Source organism: Myotis myotis, unplaced genomic scaffold (assembly GCF_014108235.1).
Source record: "Myotis myotis isolate mMyoMyo1 unplaced genomic scaffold, mMyoMyo1.p scaffold_m19_p_3, whole genome shotgun sequence".
NCBI lineage: Eukaryota > Metazoa > Chordata > Mammalia > Chiroptera > Vespertilionidae > Myotis > Myotis myotis.
The window spans coordinates 29,298,289-29,322,474 of NW_023416335.1; the positions used below are offsets into that span (position 1 = coordinate 29,298,289).

The following is a 24,186-nucleotide window of genomic DNA, read 5'->3' on the forward strand; positions in this document are numbered from 1 at the left end:
CTAAGGGAAAAAAACAGGACACTGTGAACACCTGATGGGCACAGCAAGTAAATATTCAATAAATATGTGAAAATCTAATTTTGTATTAAAGTCTGAATCAAAAAGAAAATATGAGACAATTGCAAAGGTACTTTTCAGAAGAAAGCATTATTGCATGATGCTGAAAAGAGGTTGCCCCATGATCATTGTCTGCTAGTTAGCATCAGTGAACATACAGGCAGGCCTGTTAACATCCCTTATAGTGGGATGTAAATCATCACAAAGCCAATAAAACGGAACCACATTTTCTTCAAGCCCTAAGATAAGAATCCTTTCATCTGAGTAGACATATTGCTAGGCAACATTTGTTAACATAGAAAGAGCAACAGGGTCTAAAAGAATAAAAAGGCCAGAGTACAATGTCCATAAAGGTGGGTCCCCCAGCATACACACAATTATACATGTATAGGTATACATATACATACCCATACAGACACACATATACATACACACATGCCTACATGCCTACATGCACACCTATATATACATACATACACAAATGCATACATACACACACACACTTACAAATGGCATTCTTGCCGTATTTTTTAAAGCATGGTTTCAAATGGAGGTGCAACTTCAAATATACTTCTTTGAGCAAATTCTATTGTTTGCCTCACTTATTCTTCCTAAATGTATGCTTCTCATAAGTGTATGCATGCTATAAATGCTATGATCTTCGTGTAAGTAGGGTTCTCTTTACACATGTTAGCTAGCAGAATCTTTGCCACATTCTTACACATATGTTATATTACAATATGTTATATTATAATATGTTTTCAAAAATTACAATCTTTACTTATTTTCCTTAGATTTAAGATTTCATTACATCTTAAAAAAATAAAGGCTTCTATAGACTACAGAGGACATTCAAAGGCAGGGCTTAATAAAAAAAATAGCCACATTATTGTTTCAAATTATTTCATGAAGACACATTTTTTTTTTTTTTTTAAGTAGACAGGGGTTGGTTTTGTTAGCTTTCTTAGTTTCTGCAAGCCCCTGAGCCTGATAGGATCTCAACCCAGGGACTCCCACCCTCACCGGTAGCCCTCACTTCTGTCATTTTCGAGAAGCCATTGTATGGGTTCTTATTTGTAATCCACTTTGAAAGTCAAAAGCGGCGCAGATATAAAAATAAAAGCACTTATTCAAGGGCATCTTCAACACAGCAGTTGCTGCCTGGTAAGGACGTACAGGTCTGGAGCCGCCCATTCCCAGCGCCTCTGTGCAGGCAGTCCAGGGTCGGAGGGGGGACAGGGGTACCCCGGGCGGGGGGATACCCCGCCATGGGCACAGGATCCCGAAGCTGTTTTCTCGCTGGAGCTCACCCTCTTCCCGGCACTATGGAAACAGCATTTTTTTTTTATTTTTTTTTTTACGTCCTCCTCTTTCTATTACATCCCTAACCGAGAATTTCAACTTCTCAAGACAAGTGAATGGTGCTGATGACGCCCGGAAAAAAGCCCTCGACCCGAGTGCGGGGGAAGGGCACCCCTGGCGGGTGGGGCCCTGGGAGCCACCCGCGACTGGTGTGGCCGGGAGTTGGGGGCGCCACGGCCCCTCCCGCACCCCGGCTCTCCTTCCAGGAAGGGGCACGAAGCTGATATCGATCCAGAGCTCACCGGTGACTAATGTGATGATCGTAAACAAGCCGCCGGCGGGGCACCAAGGAACCACCCAGGCGCAAACCCGCTGCGGCGGGCGGGCGCGCGCCCACCCTGAGTCTGGGCGCAGGATCCGCTCGCCGAAGTGTGTGTTGGTAGGAGGGGATTACGAGAGGGCAGCCAAGTTCATTACCCTTTCTTGCCCGCCGCGAGTGTGGCGGTGGCGGGGCCATGAGAGGCCAAAGTGGGGTGTCCCCCAATTCCCTGCGCCCAGAGCCGAGGGCGGTATCGGGCCTGGATCGTCACCGGCCCCCGTCCCCTGCAGTGTCTCCTCCTCCGAGCCCCTCCCAGGCGGACGTTCCGAGCCCAATTAATTGAGTAAAAGCGGGAGGGAAGGACCCTCCGCACCGCGGCTGGCCCCCGCCCCTTCTGCGCGCCCCTTTTCCCGCCCTGGGTGGCATCTCCTCCGCCTGCATCCACAAGGAGCCTCTGATTAATGAGGTTTGGGCCGGCCCCCACCCCGCCCCGGCCCCAGCCTCCGCGGGAGAGGGCGGGGACGGCGGGAAACGCAGCCCGGGGAGAAAGGGGGGCGGGGCGGGGGCGCGCGGTCCACCCCCCCGCGCCTCACGCCCATTGGTCGCGCGTGCCATCCGTCGGGAGGCGCGGCGCCAATGCAGGCGGCGGGGCGGGGCGGCCGCGCAGTGTGTGCCTGCGTAACGCCGAGTCACATGTTGTTTTGCTCTTCTTAGTTCAGTCACTCGGTGCGCGATGTGTTACTCACAGTGCGGCGGGGACCGCGAAGAGCCCTGGTCGCCGTTGGCAGCAGCAGCAGCAGCAGCAGCAGCCCCGGCAGCAGCGCGGACCCGGAGTGCCCAGGAGCACCCCGGCACCCCGAGCGCGGTGCGGCGGCGGGACTAGTGCGGCCGCGCGAGCCTTAGGCTCGGCCCCTCGACTAGGGGACCCCGACTCTCCGCCCAGCCAGCGAGTCCCCAGGCGCCGCCCGAGAGCCCGGGAGGCAGCGGCCACGGGCAGCCGGGCCAGGCGGCGGCCACCGCCGGCGCTGGGCATCCTCTGGGGCTCCGGATCGCGGAGGGTGCTGCGCCACCGCTCGGTGTCGGCCCCCGCCGGCCTCCCCGAACCTTCCCCACCTCCTGGGCCCAAGGGACCTGGGCTCGAGCGGGCGAGCAGGGGTGAGGGAGCAGCCCCCGCCTGCGCCCCCTCTGCTCCCCCCGAGCCCCTTGACACTGGGCTGGGCATCGCGGCCTGAAGTGCCCGGGATGGCGAGCCCGCCGCTGCACGGGCCCCCGGCGCCGGCGGGCGGCGATGGCCCCAACCTCAACAACAACAACAACAACAACAACCACAGCGTGCGCAAGTGCGGCTACCTGCGCAAGCAGAAGCACGGTCACAAGCGCTTTTTCGTGCTGCGCGGGCCCGGCGCGAGCAGCGACGAGGCGACAGCGGGCGGGGGTCCGGCGCCACAGCCTCCGCGGCTCGAGTACTATGAGAGCGAGAAGAAGTGGCGGAGCAAGGCGGGCGCCCCGAAGCGGGTCATCTCGCTGGACTGCTGCCTGAACATCAACAAGCGCGCGGACGCCAAGCACAAGTACCTGATCGCCCTCTACACCAAGGACGAGTACTTCGCCGTGGCCGCCGAGAACGAGCAGGAGCAGGAGGGCTGGTACCGCGCGCTCACCGACCTGGTCAGTGAGGGCCGCGCGGGTGCCGGCGACTCGGCCCCCACCGCGACCCACGCCGGGTCCTGCAGCGCCTCCTTGCCCGGCACCCTGGGCGGCTCTGCCGGCTCCGATGACAGCTACGGGCTGGTGGCGCCCGCCACGGCCGCCTACCGCGAGGTGTGGCAGGTGAACCTGAAGCCCAAGGGCCTGGGCCAGAGCAAGAACCTGACAGGCGTGTACCGCCTGTGCCTGTCTGCGCGCACCATCGGCTTCGTGAAGCTGAACTGCGAGCAGCCGTCGGTGACGCTGCAGCTCATGAACATCCGCCGCTGCGGCCACTCCGACAGCTTCTTCTTCATCGAGGTGGGCCGCTCGGCTGTCACCGGCCCCGGCGAACTGTGGATGCAGGCTGACGACTCCGTGGTGGCCCAGAACATCCATGAGACCATCCTGGAGGCCATGAAGGCGCTCAAGGAGCTCTTTGAGTTCCGGCCGCGCAGCAAGAGCCAGTCGTCTGGCTCCTCTGCCACTCACCCCATCAGCGTCCCCGGCGCGCGCCGCCACCACCACCTGGTTAACCTGCCTCCCAGCCAGACGGGCCTGGTGCGCCGCACGCGCACCGACAGCCTGGCTGCCACCCCGCCGGCCACCAAGTGCAACTCATGCCGGGTGCGCACGGCCAGCGAGGGCGACGGCGGCGCGGCGGCCGGGACCGGGGCGGCGGGCGGCAGGCCGGTGTCGGTGGCCGGGAGCCCCTTGAGCCCGGGGCCGGTGCGTACACCTCTGAGCCGCTCACACACCCTGAGCGCCGGCTGCGGCAACCGCGCGAGCAAGGTGACGCTGGCGCCGGCAGGGGGCGCCCTGCAACACAGCCGCTCCATGTCTATGCCCGTGGCGCACTCGCCCCCAGCAGCCACCAGCCCAGGCAGCCTGTCGTCCAGCAGCGGGCATGGTTCGGGCTCCTACCCGCTGCCTCCAGGCCCGCACCCGCACCTGCAGCATCCCCTGCACCACCACGCGGGCCAGCGGCCCTCCAGCGGCAGCGCTTCAGCCTCTGGCTCCCCCAGCGATCCCGGCTTCATGTCCCTGGATGAGTACGGCTCCAGCCCTGGGGACTTGAGAGCCTTCTGCAGCCACAGGAGCAACACGCCTGAGTCCATCGCCGAGACACCCCCTGCCAAGGATGGGAGTGGGAGCGAGCTATACGGGTACATGACCATGGACAGGCCTCTGAGCCACTGTGGCCGCCCCTACCGTCGAGTCTCAGGGGATGGAGCCCAGGACTTGGACAGAGGGTTGAGGAAGAGGACTTACTCCCTGACCACACCTGCCCGGCAGCGGGCGGTGCCCCAGCCCTCCTCTGCGTCCCTGGATGAATACACCCTGATGAGGGCCACCTTTTCTGGCAGCTCTGGCCGCCTCTGCCCATCCTGCCCCACCTCTTCTCCCAGAGTGGCCTATCACCCTTATCCGGAGGACTATGGTGACATTGAGATTGGGTCCCATAGGAGCTCCAGCAGCAACCTGGGCACGGATGATGGTTACATGCCCATGACCCCTGGAGCGGCCCTCATGGGTGGTGGCAGTGGCAGCTGCAAGAGTGACGACTACATGCCCATGAGCCCCACCAGCGTGTCTGCCCCGAAGCAGATCCTGCACCCACGGGTTGCTGCTGCAGCTCTGCCCCCCACCGGCCCTGCCGCGCCGGCACCCACCAATGTGGCCGGCAGGGCCTTTCCGGTGAACAGGGCCAGCTACAAGGCTAGCTCCCCGGCGGAAAGCTCTCCTGAGGACAGTGGCTACATGCGCATGTGGTGTGGCTCCAAGCTGCCTACGGAGAGCACCGACAGCAAGCAGCTTCCCAACGGGGACTACCTCAACATGTCCCCCAGCGACGCGGGCACCGCGGGAACCCCACCCGACTTCTTCACCGCAGCCTTGCACGGCGCTGGAGAGATGCTCAGGAGCGTCCCTGGCTACTGCTACAGCTCCTTACCCCGCTCCTACAAGGCTCCCTACACCTGCAATGGGGACAACGACCAGTACGTGCTCATGAGCTCCCCCGTGGGGCGCATTCTGGAAGAGGAGAGGCTGGAGCCTCAGGCCAGCGTGGGGACCACGCAACCGGCCAGCAGCGTGGTGGCTGGGGTCGGTGGGGGCAGCCACGCTCAGCCTCCTCACTCCGTAGTGCCTTCTGCAGGGAGGCAGAGTGGCAGTGGCAGTGGCCGCCCCGAGGGCTTCCTGAACCAGCGCTGCCGGGCAGTGAGGCCCACGCGCCTGTCCCTGGAGGGGCTTCAGACCCTGCCCAGCATGCACGAGTGCCCCCTACCGCCCGAGCCCAAGAGCCCGGGCGAGTACATCAATATTGACTTTGGCGAGGCTGGAGCGCGCTTGTCGCCCCCGGCCCCTCCGATGATGCTGGCTTCGGCGGCCTCGTCGTCCTCGCTGCTGTCTGCCAGCAGCCCAGCCTCGTCCCTGGGCTCTGGCACCCCGGGCACGAGCAGTGACAGCCGGCAGCGCTCCCCGCTCTCTGACTACATGAACCTGGACTTCAATTCCCCCAAGTCACCCAAGGCTGAGACCCAGAGCGGGGACCCAGTGGGCTCCTTGGATGGTCTCCTGTCCCCTGAGGCCTCCTCCGGGTACCCGCCACTGCCCCCGCGCCCTGCCGCCCCCTCCTCCAGTTCGCAGCTGCAGCCACCTCCGCCACCCCCTCCAGGGGAGCTGTACCGCCTGCCTCCTGCACCCACATCCCAGGGCCCCAGTGCTGCCTCCTCTTCGCCCTCGGAGACAGGGGACAATGGTGACTACACCGAGATGGCCTTCGGCGTGGCTGCCACCCCGCCGCAACCCATCGTGGCCCCCCCAAAGCCAGATGGTGCCCGCGTGACCAGCCCCACGTCCGGCATGAAGAGGCTGAGTCTCATGGATCACGTGTCGGGGGTCGAGGCCTTCCTGCAGGCTGGCCAGCCCCCAGACCCCCACCGGGGGGCCAAGGTCATCCGTGCAGACCCACAGGGGGGCCGCCGCCGCCACAGCTCGGAGACCTTCTCCTCAACCACCACTGTGACTCCCGTGTCGCCGTCCTTTGCTCACAACCCGAAGCGCCACAACTCGGCCTCCGTGGAAAATGTCTCTCTCAGGAAAAGCAGTGAAGGGAGTGGCAGCGTCGTCCTCGGTGCGGGTGACGAGCCCCCTGCGTCCCCTCGCCAGCCGCAGCCACCCCTCCCCCAGCAGGCGCGGCCATGGACACCAAGTCAGCCTGGGGGCCTGGTTGGCTGCCCCGGGGGCAGTGGCTCTCCCATGCGCAGGGAGACCTCAGCTGGCTTCCAGAATGGTCTCAACTACATTGCCATCGATGTCAGGGATGAGCCGGGGCTACTGCCATCTCCACAGCAGCACCCACACCTGCATCCGCATCCGCAGCCAGGCGACAAGAGTGCCTGGGGCCGGACCCGTAGCCTTGGGGGTCTCATCAGTACTGTGGGGGCCAACAGCACCGCTGGGGTGTGTGGAGGTCCAGGCCCTGGAGCGCTGCCCTCCAACACCTATGCCAGCATTGACTTCTTGTCCCATCGCCTGAAGGAGGCCACCATTGTGAAAGGTGAGGCCCTTCACCTTGTGGCTGGTGGGAGGAAGGGTGGGAAAAGTGGGTGAGCATTGGTGGGTTCACTCTTCTTCCCTCTTTTGGTACCTTGACCTAAATGCCCAAATATTGGCCTCGGCTTCTTGTTTTGTTTTACTTTAGGCTCCTGTGTCCTCCTCTTTCCTCAAAGACTTTGACAAGAACAGTCAAAGCATCTTTGAGTTGAATGTGAAGCTTCCGATTCAGGGAACTACTATTTGTTGTTGTTTGTTTGTTTGTTTTTTGGCCCCAAACATTTCTTCTTTCCCACAGTCCTCTTCCCACCTATTAACACTGGACATGCTCTCCAGGTCCCCACCTGAAACCCATCTTCTTGATCTGAGAGTGGGAAAGTTCTGCTAGGAAGGGCCCTGAAGTTCTGACTTCTCCCAGGCTTGTAACCTTCATTTTTCTCTTTGTTTTCCTGGAGCAGGGCCCCAGCTGATTCTTGCTGAGCCTCAAAGTTTATAAAAACAGGCTCGAAAGTCATTTAGGAAATGAGCATCCATTTTTGTGGCCGCTAAAGGGAACAGTTAACCATTTACAGTTTGCACATAAACTATAGGGGCTTTTCCATTAGAGATATTCCTTTTCTCCTAAGGGGCTGAAATAGTAATGCTGCTTAAACACAACTTAAAAGCAGTGGTTCTCAAACCTGAGCATACCTGGGAGTCACCTGGAGAGGCTGCTGAAACCAGCATGGCTGGGCTGTGTAAAGTCCCAGGGATTCTGATGCAGTAGGTGTGGGGTGTGGCCCAGAATTTGCGTTTCTAAGAAAGTCTCCAGGTTGTGCTGCTGCTGCTGTCCTTTGAGAACCCTCTCCCAGGTTAGACCCACCCGAGGAGGTATGAAAAATAACCTATGGGGCCTCATGCCAGACACTCAAGTAAAACATCCAGTGGGCAGAGTGGAGGCAGGAGCATTTTTCAGTTGCCCAGGTGATAATATGCAGCCAGGATTTAGAATCAGTGCTTTAGAGAAAACAAGTGAAGACAACATCATGGGGCTTTTCAAGAACAATCGGATAGGCTGGTACCCCGTATTGTTCTTCACATTCTCATCAAATATCCATGAGGAAAGAGAGACTGCTTGCTTTGCAGCTGGCGGTGCATTCTGACTGTTTCAAACTTTGCATGATGTGGGGGAGAGAGAAATAAAGGGGTGAGGGATGGTCAAGGGTTTCTTCTTTAATTGTGTAGCTGATTCTTTGCAGGGTTGCTAGTAACATAGAGGCACTGTGGGAACCACAGAACACATAGTGGTGGATGCTGTTCTAAGGTCAACAGTCTGCAGGGGTTACAACCAGGTGATGAACAAGGTGGCTTGGGAATCCATATGCCATTTTCTTTTTCTTTTTTTTCTTAAACAGATCAGTTTAATGCTGTCTAAATGCAGCATGTATTTGATAATATCCATGGGATTTAAAATTATAGCTGTAGGGTAAGTGCCCTGTTATTGTAATAGAACAGAGAAAAAGCTATTTACGTTTTTATTAAAACCATAGAATGAAAGATGAAAAGAGACACAGAATTGTAAGGAATGTGGTGCTTCAGTATCTAATTAAATCAATTGGAAGTTGTCAGAGTGTTTCCCTTAAATGGTGACTCTCAGCTGAAGGTCATTTTCCTTGGAGTTGTAATAGGCACTACAGGTACTTCGGAAAAATTGCTAGTGTGTCATGGAGTTAAGGATTAGCTGCCTTTCAAGACATAAACCATATAAACACACCGTATAACTGGAATCAAGTGGTGGTGGTGGGGGGTGTACACGCACACATTTTATTGGTATGCCCAAATGGGTATATGCCACAGTGAACATGAAAGTACATTTTGCTGAAATCTGATTCTAATCAGAAAAACAGTCTGAGAACATAACACCTTTTACTGTTTTTGGTGGAGTAGGCGGTAAAAACCTGGACTGGATTCAGGAGGGCCCCAGGAGTGGGTTCTTGTAGTAACAGGAGGAGTGAGCTGGAGTGTGCTTGCGACTGCAGGCCTAAAAGGAGTCGAGGCCTTTTTGATAAAGTAGATACATTGAGAAACGTGATTCGTGTATGATATAATGCCCTTTTCAGACTAGGGAAAATTTTAAACGGCAAGAGATAAGTTTAGCTAGAGACCCTGTTTAGCTTGTTTTGTTTTAAGATTTCCCACCAGTATAAAATTCCTTTCAACCTATAGGATTCAGGATTCTGAAATCAAAACAGCAGTTTGTATGTTTCATGGTGGCTGAACAAAGATGAGAGATCGTTTTGGTCGCTGTTTTTCCAAAGTCTGTGTGGTAAACACCATTTTAAGAAGGAAAAGAGTTCTTTTTAAACAAAATTGATAATTGCAATTGATCCATTGTGCCAAAACCACATTTTTTTTTTTTTTAAAAAGGATCACATGCCAAAATGGGTTTCTAGTAAACTCATTTGAACACAGAGAACAGTAGAATAGGAAAGAGGAGGGTGTCATCTTAATTAATGTGCAGGTTAAACTGTGGTCTGTGAAGCCAGGCGAACATTTAGAAACTCAGAATGAGCATCCGCTTGTATTTAACTCATGTATTCCCGTAGACATTTGTTTGAGGTGCTCATAAATAAAAAGCTCACAGGAGATTAATAATTTAATCCTTGGAGAGAATAATTTCTAGAAGGAAGACGTGCAAAGCATTTCTTTGAAGATGAGCTAGAAAAACAACTTCCTGGGTTATTGCGTGCACTGCTCTGGCTCTCAGAAGTGGCATATGTTTGTTTCCACATCGAGCTTCTTGAGTTCTGCATGGGAAAACCGCACTGGTTATACTGAAGCAGAATCATTTGGGGGCCCTGAGTAGTGTTTGGTATTTGCATAAGTGGTGACCAAGACTAAGGTTCCAGCAATCTTTGCTAGTTGTTTACAATATAATTGGGAGTGGGGGTGAGGTTTCAATGCTCAAGCCAATTAAAAGTTAGTACACTTGAGATAGATGTACATAATGTAGACATATTAGTCCAGAGAAAATAAAAATTTAAGTCTAAAGTTTGCATCTCATTTGTAAGTAGGGGAGGTTATTTACCGTGTGTTTTATGTGTGTGTATGTAGAAAAATCCTACCAATCTGTTAGCCTGTAGTTGTTGGGGAAGTTGGAAGTATGTTACTGAATTTACTATGCTTTAAAACTACTTCTAAAAATTATCTCTTACATATTTTTGTATTTTGATTATAGATTGGTACATACCAAAAATAAGGTATTTTAATGTTCGTTTTTAGTGGGATTTTTATTCTAAAATTGTTTTTCCTATGTGTACAAGGCAGGTTAGGTAAGAATTGCCACTGGAAGCATCTGTATTTAAATTATGTTTGAGTAAAAGGGTCTGTTTATTCATAGCCTATGGTAAAAGAATCATGGAATAAGAGGAATGTTTCCACAGGAACAGTGCAGTCAGGATGTATGTTTAAAAGTATTGCCTGCCGAAATCTTAAAGCAAAGAACTTGAACACTTTCAGAACGCCAGTGTGATTGCTTGACAAACAATACCCCTTATTTTTTCTGTTGTGCATGTTTTTCTGCTTTAGCTGGATAGCTTTGTCATAATGGGATAATAATGTGCCCTGCTTCTACCCTATTCGTAGTTGTCTAACGAAGATGCTAATGAAAACACAGAGGCTTTCGTGAATGAAAGTCACATGACTTGTTCTATTTCCTTTATTGAAAGAGAAACCTTTACAAAAATAGTACTTCGTAGAAGGAAGCATACATAGTATGTGGAACACTAAACCAGAAATCAGGAAACCAGGTTTCCAGTTGCTAATCTTAATTAGTCTTTGTGTGACCAGAGGGAAGCCATTTAATCCCTCTTTCTCACTTTCTCCATCTGTAAAATGGGATCATTATAAGCCTCTCCCTTCAGTGTCACAGGGCCACTGGGAGGGCCAGGAGATAGTAAACATTAACAGTGGTTAAGCTCTTCTAAAGAAATGTGCTAACACATCTAATGACGCTATTGACACTTGTTACCTTGAAACTGTGAGAATATACAGGAAAGATGCTTTTGTAAATGGGTGTTTTCTTAGAAAAAGACAAAAACTCATAGTTGTCTGAATGGAGGCAATCAATACCTATTTAAGAAATGTTTGCCTTTTCTGTTTGATTGCTAGTTCCACCTCAGTCTCCAGGAACCACTGTTTTTTCCCCTCTTTTTTTTTAACTTTTGTTTGTTTTTTTTTCTCATAGATAATTATCAATTGTAAGGAAAGAGTGTCTTAAATTACATAATAAAATAACAATTAAGGAAAATAGTGCCCTAATCCTGAAACTATACTAAGACCATACTTTTGATTACCTTTTTTTTATTTGTTTACATATTAAGAGATATCGTCAAATGGTGTCAAGATGAAAATGTATAATTAGAATATACATTTATTTAAATTGACAGTTTGGGTTCTTCATGCTGGCTGCAGTGAAAGGCAAACACAACTCTTAAACTTTCATTAGTTGAATCATCCATTGTTCAACCCTGGAGTTTTACTCTTTGGGGTTGATTTAATTAGAATGGTCACCCCTGCACTGTTTTAATTTGTTTGGTTGTCAAACATTAGGAAAAACTTGTAGTGTATGGTTCTTCTGTAGTTCCACAGACCCACCCCCCCACCCCCCAAAAAAGGAATTTTATTAGATAGTTAAGGTGTTATATCCTTTAGAACTATTAGTATTTAAATGAACGTCTTTCTGAAGAGGATAACTTGCAGAAGTTTTTCTAACAGCTCAGGTATAATGGGTTTTCTGTTGAAATTCCCACTAATGCATTTTCTGTAGAAGCATAGTTCCAAGAGCTAGTTAACTTTTGGTATCAGATTTGGCAAGTGGAGAGGTTTCTTTGTTTTGTTTTTTTTGGGTAGCACAGAATCAAGTGTTCCCATTTCACCTTAGAAACTTAAGGGAAAATGTAACTTTACTCTTTTATCTGCACTGCCAAGTAGAGTGGGGGAAACACTCGGAGGGAAGCAAAGCGCTATGCCCTGCCCCAAAGGCAGCCCTTCACTGGGGCCACTAATGGGGACTTCTCTGCAGACAGGCAGAATGTGTATCTCTATACAAGTCAGGCAAGGCATTTTCATGTTGCCGTTTTAGTAGACAAATGGAAAAAAATTTCCGAACCTCCGTAATAATCAGTTCATGCTATTTATCAGTGGCAGGTTTTGTGAAAACAGAGTTATCCAAATTTAAATGGGAACATTCTTTCTGTGTTAACTTGGTTGGTTTTAATGTGTTCTTAGGGACTGCAGTGGTTATTTTGAATCATTCACGGTAGATTATTATAGACAGTTGAGTGGTAGGTTTTTTGTGAACTGGTGAAGTTATCACTCAAGGTGGAGGAAATGCTGAGATTGATCATTGCTACTGATTATTCGATTTCTTTCTAGATAGCTACAGAGACTTACATTAGCTACGCACTGAAATAAAAGGCACAGAAGAAAGTTTGACTAGAGAGAGTTAGAGTTTATGTTGCATATTGTTTGGTGGGCATAAGGAATACAATATACTTCTCTGCATGGTATTGGAACTGAATTCATTGAATTTTGCTGAAATAGAATCTGGTTAAAACTTTTAGGCTCCCGATAACATAGTCAGTTTAGGGATTCTGATTTCTTTAGAGCTAGAAAAATATTAAATTTGCAGAAAGTCACTTCTACATGTCCAGAAACTTTATAAAACGAGCAAGCAAATGCATCTTTAAACTTGGCCTGTATTTGTGAATGTGACATAGTGCTTTTTCTATGCAAATTTAAAAGTAGTTACTTAAATCAGTCTATCTTTTGCCTCCAAATTCTAAGTATAACTAACAACACCAAAACTTGGTGGGCAATGAATGATTTTGAAAGGACGCTATTGAAATTGGAGACGACAAAAATGTAACCATTATTCTGATCAATATATTTTTTTTATTCTGGTCAATATTGAAAGATAAGTGCAAGCCCCTCTCCCCTTTGCATCAGAGTATTTGCCTAAAATTCAAAAAGGTGTTTTTCTTTACGTCATAGTGTTAAGACATTTTCATATGTATAGTATCACATAACATCCAAAAACCTTATGACATAGACAGGGCCACTTGGAGTCCCAATTTTTAAAATAAGGAACCTTCAGCTTCAAGAGGGCTAGTGATTTACCCAAGATTCTCAAGCCAAAGGGAATAGTGTTGGGCTTCATACAAAGATGCTGTTTCACCAGCATTTTCCTATAACATTTTGCTTTTTATTTCACTTGGGTGATAATTTCTCCGTGTGCATTATTCATTGGAGTAAAATGGAGACAGTTAAGCAGAAAGACCGGACATTGAAGGAAAGTCCCCTCTGAAGAGTTTAGGATTTGATACTACTTTCAGGGTTCTCATATTGTCAGGGATTTTAGGGTCAAATCAAGTTGGTTGGTTGGTCATCTGTTCAGGGTGTGTTTTTTTGTTGTTTTTTTTTTTTTAGTCTCGCTTCCAGGACTTCTAGTGGTCTGCAAGGTGGAAAACTTACATTCCTTCTCCTGTTTTTGTTTCAGAAAAGCAAACTATATATATTATACTTGATAAGATACCTCCCCATCACTACCACCACCAAATACATTAAAACTCTTTCCACACAGTGTAGTGACAACCAGGGAAAAATACAAGGTCGTTTTGAGGGAAAAGGGTAGGGGAACCATTGGTATAATGTAACTTATTTTTAAGGTTGTGAAAACAGAGCCCAAGGGAGGTCGGGAGTCTTTTCCAAGGTCACTGATTTAATTAGTTGGTAGGGATGTTTGTAAATATTATCAAGAAAATAGGGAATTCTCTGTCTCTGTAGGTCTTTGTGTACCGATGAATAACTTTCTCCCAGGATATGGCCTGTTCCCTCTAGAACAGTTTAGTATTTGGGGAAGTGGTATCCATCTTTTTACTTTGGAACATTTCAGTAAATTCTTTCATGCATAGACAAGGTATGCTAGTGGGCAGAAATAGAGAATGCAGAGGTGTTCCTAAATCAGGAGTATGTTTTAATCAGGGAACTAGAGCTGCTCGTGACTATGTGAGCCGTGTTACTGATGAGGCAGAAGAGTGAAGTTTTGCTAAACACTCTCATGTGCTTGTGAAATAAAAAGGAGAAGAAATAAAATGTTGGGGATAATTCAGATCAAAAGGCCTCTATTTGGGAAAATGTAAGTTCTTGCTCTTTGTAGATTGGTTCACCCTAGGCCACTGATTGCCTAAGGGGTCATTTGGTGTTTCGATTGCTGCTTGAGGTGTCTTTAAGATGCATTTACTCTCTAAGTAGTATATCATATACTCCTCATTATGAATAAGTCCATTAACAGGTTCCTAAGAAATGAGTCATTAACCTATTTAATGATGAGTTTATTTGAAAACTAACCAATTTAGAATTTGCCTAAGAACCCATAAGTAAGTCATCAGTTGTTGCAAGGTATTCTGCGGAGTGAATTCTTTTACCAGTGTCCTTTTTTAAAGGCGCCCTCCCTCTTTTTTTTTTCCCCTAATGAAAACATGTAATTGAGTTTTTATATGAAGAGAAATGTTTTTCCCAAAGGTGCTGCCTTTCTGCTAATGTGACTGTAATATAACCCCACATGCAAAAGAATAAAGAAGACCTAAGCAAACATAAAGAGTCATAAGCCACCCATATTTTTCAGAAATGTAATCGGGCATCCATGGCCTCGTGGTACTCGTGCGGGTGACTCAGGGTTTTGTTTACTTTCGCTGTCAGTCTCTGCAGCATCCTAGGAGAGAGTACTTCCTTCCTAGCAGATGGCAGCCTCGGGGCCATGCGCCTGCCGTTGTAAGCAATGTGCACAAGTGCTCTACCCAGCATCTCTGTTGACAAGAGGCATGGGATTGGAGACTCTCTGTCACACAGGATCAACAAAACAGGGGAAGGCTTTCTCCTTCCATTGGGGATGAATGGCGTGATGAAGCTATTCTTCAGGTTACGAAGAAAGCAAAGTTCAGAATATCCTTGCGGTAGGTTATCTGTTGATCACTTAGCAAGTCAGGCAGAAAAGGTGACAGGGTGGAGATTCCGGTGTGCTCTCTAGGGAATCCTCACTTTTAAGCCCAGCAGACTCCCTGCATGAGGTTCGGAGCTGTCTGTAAAATCTCGCCTTCCGCTGAGGGCCTGGGAATTGGCCCAACGCTGGTGGTGGAAAGTCACTGAAAATAGGGACTGAAGTAAGTGGCCATCTGATGCGGATGAGTTCCCAGGTCTGTTGCAGAGGCCACCCCCAAGCCCATCATGTGAGATTCACCACCAGCCACTGCCCTGCCAGGCCCACTGCACACCCAGCAGGGCCTCCTGCATCCCTTGCCTTGTTCCTGGCTTCCAGAGCCCCTGGTGGATGGATGAGTTAGAGGGAAATTGTGAAGTAGGGGGAAAAGTTTGCAAATAGGACAGAAATGAAGCAAATAATGCTGGAGGAACTCTGGACAGTAAGGCATGGATTAGAATGATGAGCAGCTTGGTTTTGTTTGAAGATCAGAAATGGAGGTACTAGCATTCTGGTACACGGTGGACATCACTGGGTTCTGAACTTACAAGACAACAAAAATTCTTAGAAAGGAAGGTAATAGCGGCCAGTTTCTTATACCACCCCCTGGATGCATTTAAAAAAAGATTACTGAAGTGATCTTTGGCCATGTTGTGCTTCTGTTTTATTCTCGTATGATCATAGGGGTTTTATTTTATTGTTTTCCAACAGAAAAGTGACATAAAAATAACACTTTTCATATGCAAAGGGAACAAAACAAATCCATAAGCTATATCTATGCTCTTCCAGTTCTATATATCAAATAAATTTGGTGAAACCTCTACTTCACCAAGTAGACTTCTAAAAAATGCACAATTCAGTTGAAAATATTCAGCTGTGCTTTAGTAAAATATGTTAGTTGCAAAACTGCAAGATCTAATATTTTTCTTCTTTAGGATCATATAAATTCAGGAGTGTAAATTTATTGTATAGTCAGTTTTAGAAAACTGACTTGAACTGGTTGAGTAAACAGATTTAAAACTTTTAATAATGGTGTGGATATATTAAACAGCAAAGCCTGACAAACTTATACACATGAATGACTTTTTAGAAATTCTTTAAAATTTTACTTATTCTGGCAAAGTTTTGCAGTGAGCATTTTCTTCTCAAGTTTAACATTTCTGTAGCTTCCAAATGACATTTTTGTCTTTAGGGTCCTATCAAAATTATAACGATGCCACAGAACTGACTCACCTTAATTCTGTTTTGCCTCTTATCATTATTTGCAGTTTAGCTTATCAGTAGTGCTGGTTTATTAGTAGTCTTAGTTCCAAGTGAAATAACCGCAGCAGTAAAATATCCACGTTTCCCCGGCATGGAGCATTTAATTAAGTTCCTAGAATAACTCCAGGCGATAAGCATTCATCTTCACAGCTCCGGGGTCCCTGCAGTTCAGTTGGAACATTCTGAAGTCAGGGGGTGTGCAGCCATTTCCTAAAGCTGGGAGATGGTTGATGTTGAAGCCAGTCGGTTTATTGAGAATTCATTGTGTACCAACACGGGAGTAGATGTTCTGGGAGATACAGGCAAGTCTGAAACAAGCCTCTGTCCCCTCGGCGCCTTTACAGTCCACTTGGACAGCACCCCACTCCAGCTGCTTTCTGGGCAGCCACTGTGAGCCCTACGTTAGGTGCCCACTCTTCAGGCATTCTTGGCCGAAGACAAAGAATGGGATGTCCCTGCTGGAGCTGTGGGTGCCCTTGCTCGAAAGTTCTGAAGGAACCATCCAGACGTTGAGCCCCCTCCCTACACAGACTTGAGGTGCATTCGAGGAGGCTGCATTTCTGGATCAGTTTTCTTCTCTGAGAAACTATAGGCTTGATTTTGCTGGGGTCCTACCTCCTAGGTGTCAGCCTGCTCTAAGCTCTTGGCAGCCTTGCCTCCTCACGATTCCAGTGTTTCTCTTTGTGCCCAGTCTTTGTTGGCAGTGGTGGTATTCCAGAAACTTCCCAGGGCTGGTTTATTGGTCTCCCTTTCCTGTGCCTGCTGATTCTTCTCTGGCTCGCCTTTAAGTATTGCTTTAAAAAGACACTCCCTCTTTAATGTGCGATAGGAATTCTTCCTGTGAATTCCCTAGACATTCACAGCTGCACCCACGAGAGAGCTCACATTGAAAATGGGGTTCATGCCCTAGCTGGCTTGGCTTTGTGGATGCAGCGTTGACCTGTGGACTGAGGGGTCCCAGGTTCGATTACAGCCAAGGGCACGTGCCCAGGCTGCGTGCTCAATCTCCAGTGGGGGGCGTGCGGGAGGCAGCCCATGAATGATTCTCTTTCATCATTGATGTTTCTATCTCTCCCCTCTCCCTGACTCTCAAGAAAAATATATTTTTTAAAAAAAGAAAAGAAAAGAAAATGGGGTTCATACTGCTGGTTGCACACAACTGGGCCTTTCCACAGAAAGTAAACATTTTTAGTTATTGTTTTTCTCAGAAAGAATCCACACACATTTAATATAGTCTTAGTTCTTTTTATATTTTATGTTTCAGAATTGCTTACTTTTTAATCATCCTAATAACTTCCCAATAGGATTGCGTTTTCTTACGAAGCACCTGGCACCTGGGTGGCTCTGACGCCTTTTGTAAAAGTGTGTATCCCGTCATTTTTGCAGACATCCATGATCTATCCAGGAGAGCCCCCTTCTCCTCCTGTGCGGAGGAGGCCTCCTGGCCAGCAGCAGCCCCCTCCACTCATAGTGCCTCCTGCTCTGGAAGCCTGCTGCTGCTGGACCCCCTGCCTTCCACCACAGTGGCCACTGTAGTCGGAGTAGGGCAGTCCCATTTGGTTGGGCAGCTCTGTGTTACCAACCCATCAGGCTGATGGAGTCAGCTCCAGGTGAGTTTCCTGTCATTCTTACCTTTTCCCACCTTTTATCTGTTCTTTCCAGAAAAAAACAAACAAACAAAAAACGACAGGAACTTCACTTAAGGGCTGCTGGGGAGGGTAGAAGGCTGGGCTTTGGGGCAGGAGGGACAGAGGCAGAAAGGGTTAGCTCTCCCTTCACCTTTCAAATTTAACCAAACTATTACACTTTCATATTTTTTCATTGCAAAGAGGCCAGTTGTTACATGCTAAATGCTTTTTTAAATATTTCACTCCTTTGAAATATATTAAAGTACAGGCTACAAGAAAGGGGTTTGGTTTCTAAGCTAAAAAGAAGAAAAAAAAAGCAGAAGGTACTGAGTCTTCAAGTCTACCTTTGAAACCTAGGAAATAAACTTAATTTTAAAATGTGTTCAGAATATGAAGTATTATAAGTGGTGATAAATGGTCTAAATACATCGGTCGGCAAACTGCGGCTCGGCAAACTGCGGCTCGCGAGCCACATGTGGCTCTTTGGCCCCTTGAGTATGGCTCTTCCACAAAATACCGACTTCTGTGCATGGGCCACGAAGTTTCAATCGCACCGTGTGTGCGCGCCCGCACGGGGTATTTTGTGGAAGAGCCACACTCAAAGGGCCAAAGAGCCGCATGTGGCTCTCTAGCCGCAGTTTGCCGACCATGGGTCTAGAAAATAAAGTGGGAGAAGGTGACAACTTCAAGGCGGTGAAGAAGCAAGTCTTGTAGGTATTTAGAGGGAGAATCCATATAGGCAAAGGGAATGAGTAGCCATGCAAAGGCCCTGGGGCTGAAGATTGCAAGTATTCCAGGATAAAAGTCAACCTGTGCGGCTGACATAGAGGGAGCTGGGTGAGAGTCAGTGACGTGAAAGAGGTAACAACGGGCCATGGAGAGTCTGGTCAGCCGTCGATCGTAAGGATGTTCGTTCATATTTAACTGTGAAAGGGAGCTATAGTCTCTTTGGAACAGAATGTAGTAATTTGGAACTTTTCTAGTGAAGTCACCTCCTTTTGTCATCGTGTCGTCTTCCTTAGTGAGGTTATGTCTAGTCTTCCATTTCTTTCTCAAAAGTAGTACATAAGACGTGAAGAACCCTAAAAGTTTTCTAGTGCATTAAAGATACCGAGGTGTGATTGAAGTGGGGAAGGCAGCCAGAAATTTGCACAAGATAAACTACGAAATCAAAGTGCCAGTGTTTAGTCATAGAATTGAATACTTGATTACATAAACATACTTGTAAAGCACCTTATAATTTATAAAACATTTTCAAATGGTATTTAATCCTCAGAACCTCCTTGGAGGGCAGGTCTTATTATCACTCTTATTTTTTTTAAGGAAAAACCCTGGGGTGGAAAGTTCTTCCCGCCGGCATGCCACGGCCATGCTGGAGAGCCTTTCCTGGCCCAGGGGGAGGCACTGTTTGGGGAGGCCTGCTGCTAGCTGGTTCTGTGTCTTCTAGGCAACACGGTGCCTTTGTCTGTAAAAAAATCCTGGGGCCTGGCCGGCATGGCTCAGTGATTGAGCGTCGACCTATGAAACCAGGAGGTCACTGTTCAATTCCCAGTCAGGGCACATGCCCGGGTTGCGGGCTCAATCCCCAGTGTGGGGTATGTAGGAGCAGTGGATCAGTGATTTTTCCTCTCATCATTGATGTTTCTATCTCTCTTTCCCTCTCTCCCTCCCTCTCTGAAATCAATAAAAATTTATTTTAAAAAAATCCTGGGGTACACCTTGGACAGCTAGATCTCTTGGAACTACGTCAGTGCCATGTGCAGCCTCACTTCTAGCTCTCCCTGACTCAGGGTCTCCCGGATATTCTGCTTTCCTGTGAGGGGTGCTAAATTCAGGCTATCGAACAAACTGACTTAATTCTTCAGCTGATCTCGAAACTGAAATCAGTCCAGGTATTTCATAGAATTTCCACCTTAAGAAAGCACTGTGGAATGGGTTTGGAGCGGAGGGTGTGAAGCTTGAGAAGCGCTGGTGAGCTGCTTGAGAAAGACACCCCCCGCCCCTCATCTTAGCCTGTGTGTGAGGAGCATGCATACTGAATCGGTGAACTTGGGTCAGCTCTGTCTCTTATCTGCACCAGAGGAATTTAAATGTCCATCTCTATTTTGGTGCATCTTTGTATAGAAGCCAGAGAAAACAGAGAGGCAATGCCCTGTGGCCCCAACTAATCAGAGCCCAGCTAGTTGATAACCCATCGTGCAGGCTGGGCACAGGCGACATGAAGAGGAATTTGTGCATTCTCCCTTGGTGCAGCTGCCTACCCAGGGACACATGGAGCCCCTATTTGGGCGTTTTGTCCCATCCACGGGGCGTGAAGAAAGCAGCTAGGCAAGGCGCCCTATGCAGCGTTTGAGAACTGTTAGCTTTACATGACCTAGAGTTACCCCCAGAAAAACAATTCTACTTCTGTTCTGCTTCTCTCCCATTAAAACAAGTTTATTCATTTTATTCCGGGAGCTATTTGCCATTGTTTTTGTGTATTCATCAGTTGTTTGTGTGCTGCTGAATTTGCAATTGTTCGTGATGTCATTCATGGATATAATTTTGAATGAAGAAAAAGCTGTGATGGCCAATGTACTCAGATACCACGGCTGTGGCTCCACAACTTAGCCCAAAGAGCAGGGTGGGAGGAGCAGGCTTTCCTTGGCAGCAAAGGGCTGCCCGGGCTTAAGAAGTCTTTGTAGTTCAAAACAAAACATGTGGTTACATGTGTACATCTTTTAAAGGTGCATGAAGCAAAAGGATCAACCACAAGATGCAAGTCATGCCAATAGCATGTGCTTTGCTGCATATGAAAAAAAAATATATATATATGTATTTGTGTTATTTATAAATTGTATACGTAGAATTTCATTTGGTAGTTTCACAATGACCCAGTGAAAAATTCAGGGCAGGAGGATAATGTCCCTATTAACAGGCTGGTGTGGTGGGTCCTGGGCCCCAGGACCCTAAGTCTGGTGGGGCCAGTGGCTTTCCACACCCACGTCTGCTTGAGCCATGGGACTGGCATGTGGTTTTAAGGTGTGGGAACAGCTTGCCCTGAGTCATTCCTAAGTTCCCAGGAATGCTTTTGTGGTGACTGATGATGGAATGAGTACTCTGACCTGTGCCGGGTAAAGAGACTATGCACTTCAATTCCTGAGTACGGTTTGACCTTCAGCCTTGACCTTACTGGTCGATCTGAAAGAGTGCCCATTTTCACAAGGGCTGTTACATTAGATACAGTTTTCCTCCCAAGAGGCAAAGCTGACGTCCTGTGTTATGCAGATGTTACACACCATAGTCTGGGAGGAATTTACCTACAGTTTAGAAGCAGATGCTGCGGAGGCCACTACATTTGTGCCCAGTGGGAGCTCAGTATCTAGAGCAGGGGTTCTCAACCTTCCTAATGCGGCGACCCGTTAATACAGTTCCTCATGTTGTGGTGACCCCCAACCATAAAATTATTGTTGCTACTTCATAACTGTAATGTTGCTACTGTTATGAATCGTAATGTAAATATCTGATATGCAGGATGTATTTAGGCGACCCCCGTGAAAGGGTTGTTCGACCCCCAAAGTGGTCGCGACCCACAGGTTGAGAACCGCTGATCTAGAGGGAGGATTGGCCCTCTCAGTGGCCTAGTGGGGTGGGGAAAAGGGGAGGCAGTGGATCACACAGTTTCTCCCTTTTTTCTTTAATCTTTTTTTCCCTATAGTGAAAGACAAGCACTTCAGTATACCTATTTTTAATACATTTTCAAATTACTGCATTTTTGTTAAATATGAAAAACATTATATTTTAGAATCCCAAGGGTATACCTATTTAGGTGTCTCATAAGTTTGTCACATTTAGTGATATTATAGAAGGTATTTGAGCTGCACTGGGCATAATTTCAGGCTTCAGAAAATGCATGTTTTAATTTCAATGCTAAAAACAAAAAAAAGGAGTTAATCATGAAATTAAAAAAGCAAAAAAATGTAGTAGCCACTCTTAAATATTTAAACACTTGAAAGAAAGGTTCATTTGTAATGATACGTAACAACAAGCTAACGGGGATGGATATAGTTTGAATAAATTGTTATTCTGTATTACCATATTTCATAGGAAAAGCATCTAGGTTTGAGAACTTCAGATATAAGCAATATGAACATTTTTATAGTGTAAATAAAAAACGTATTTTTTTACATCAGTATAAAATCATAACTATAATGTGTTAAATTTGAGGAAAGAATTACACCGTACATAGGCTATTTGCAACTTTTAGGCAAGTTATCATTTAGTCCAGATATTCTTACCATTTTGTAGGGCGGAATCATAATGCTTATATTCACATTTTCTAGTGACCTAAGGAAGAGAAAAAATTTGGCCCTTTTCCATCGCAGATCTGATGTGTATAATTTTACCTCTGTTAAAGTTGAGAGATGGTAGTGTGAGATATATTTAGTAATAATCAGAGTTATTCAGTACTTTTGTGCTATACATGAGAAACCACATAGAAGAACCATAGGTAAGGAAAATTAATTCCAAAAGGGTGTCAGCTTCATAAATGGTTTCATAACCTGCTTCCTTATTTTCAGTAGGGTCTGTAATCAGATAGCATGGTTTTTAGTAGATAGTATTGCATTTCTAAAGTATGTAAGCTTGCAGATAATTTTCAAAGGGGGTATCAGTTAGTTCCCAGGTGTAATATACAGATGGAAATATACAGTATTATTTTGACAAATTAGTCCTTCTTTCTCCTCATTGTCTTCCTTATGTCGTGGGGCATACAGTCTCTGTAACAAATACTCAACTCTGCTATTAAAGTGTGAAAGCAGTCATAATGCAGATGAATGAGTGTGGCTGTGTTCCAATAAAACTTTATTTGCAGAAACAGGCAACAGGCCAGATTTGGCCGTACTTTGCTGACCTCTGTCTTAGAATGCCATTCTCATTCTTTTAAGGTCTTTTCTCTTGAGCCTCAGACAGTTCTAAAGTTTTGTTCTCCTTTAAAAAAAAAATCTTTAGCTTTTCTGCCTGTGAGAAATGGCATAAACCACATGGGTTTTTGTTTCAATTTAATTCAACAAAGCTTTGTAAGGACCAAACAAGTACTGTGCCAGATGCTGGGGACAGGCATGGTCCAACTCTTCGCCTAGCAGGGGAGATAGATGCACAGAGCAGAGATTCATTGTCTGCAGTGTTTTGTATTGCTGGGAAGAGTTGTGTAAAGAGCTCATGGTACCGTGTAAATGTCTAAACTCTGGGTCCCCAAGTGAAAATTCCAGGCCTCCTCCTCAGCCTCACTCCCTTTTCATCCTTTGCAGAAATTGACGTTGATGGCCCCAAGTGGAGTAGTGAGGAAAGTTCTGGGAGAAGTTAAGGACTTTCCTCTCCTGCTGACCAGCTGTGAGGTTTGGGGCAAATCACTGATGCTCCCTCACCTGGATTTTACCTAGAAAGGCCTAACATTTTATAATTGAACAGCAGGGTCCACCGGCAATGAGAGGCATTGTTGCCTCTTGGGCGTTTGTGCTGAAAAATAACAATATTTCTCCTATGACGTTGGACACTGCTGCTGCAGGTGTGGTGGGAAAACCTTGCCATAGAAGAGTAGCTTATAGGATGCACACATCAGTCCTTTTAATAACAGGTACAGGAAAGAAATGCGTACTTAGGTATTCTGATATAAAGTCGGCTGAAGCTATGCAATATGGAATTAATACAGTGGCTGTGGGTGAAAGCTGGACTAGGTGGGGGTCATTGGAAGCGTGTAGCTAACAGTCCAGGAGGCCTGGTTACTCTAGTCTTTGGGGATCAAGACAAAGTCTTATGTGAAGGATTAAACAGGAGCTAAAAAAGGAGAGATACCTTTTATTAACCCAAGCCTTATATGAACACTAGGTTTTCTCATTGTCTCATCCTGTTTCATATTGTGTCATTAACATCAAGTTACAACTTGATGCTAGGAAATTTCTTTAATAACAAGCATTCAGAATGAAATGGTTTTCTCAGTGGAAGTGATGAGCTCATGTAACGTTTTAACTCTTTCACAAGTAGGGTTGGTAAAGTAATTTACTACCCCAATTTATCCAGGGAAACTTGTTCTTCCATATTTTCCTTTTAAGTGATTTTTTTTTTCCAATTTAAAAGAAAAGTTCTAGTAACCGTTTTTCTTAGAATCTCTGACTTGTTCGTTATCACACCCAACCTTAACTTTTTTTTTTTTTTTCCTTGTATATTCTAAGAGTGTTTTGCTTTCAGTAAAATATGGAGATACTGAACTATCAGGTTTATTTTTCTAGGAATTTCTGATTCCTAGAAAAAGTTTATTTTTCCCTCCATAATTCTATGTTTAACACAAAAGGTCTGAATGGGCCTGAAGGACAGGTGTG

The 24,186-nt window shown here is 47.1% G+C and overlaps 1 protein-coding gene across 4 annotated transcripts in view; it reads left to right on the forward strand.

Annotated features, from left to right (window-relative positions):
- Positions 1 to 2,885: 2,885 nt before the first annotated feature.
- Positions 2,886 to 24,186, forward strand: part of IRS2 (insulin receptor substrate 2) — a 29,464-nt gene continuing 8,163 nt past the window's right edge. For 2 of the 4 annotated variants that reach the window (XR_004966321.1, XM_036301141.1), the window contains exon 1: positions 2,886 to 6,926. Coding sequence is in view for 3 of the 4 variants with exons in the window: in XM_036301141.1 (XP_036157034.1) it covers positions 2,921 to 6,926 (4,006 nt within the window). In the remaining variant the exon portion in view is untranslated. Of the gene's footprint in view, positions 6,927 to 17,506; positions 17,813 to 24,186 lie in introns of those variants that run through there. The other 2 variants (XM_036301139.1, XM_036301140.1) reach the window with 2 other exon arrangements.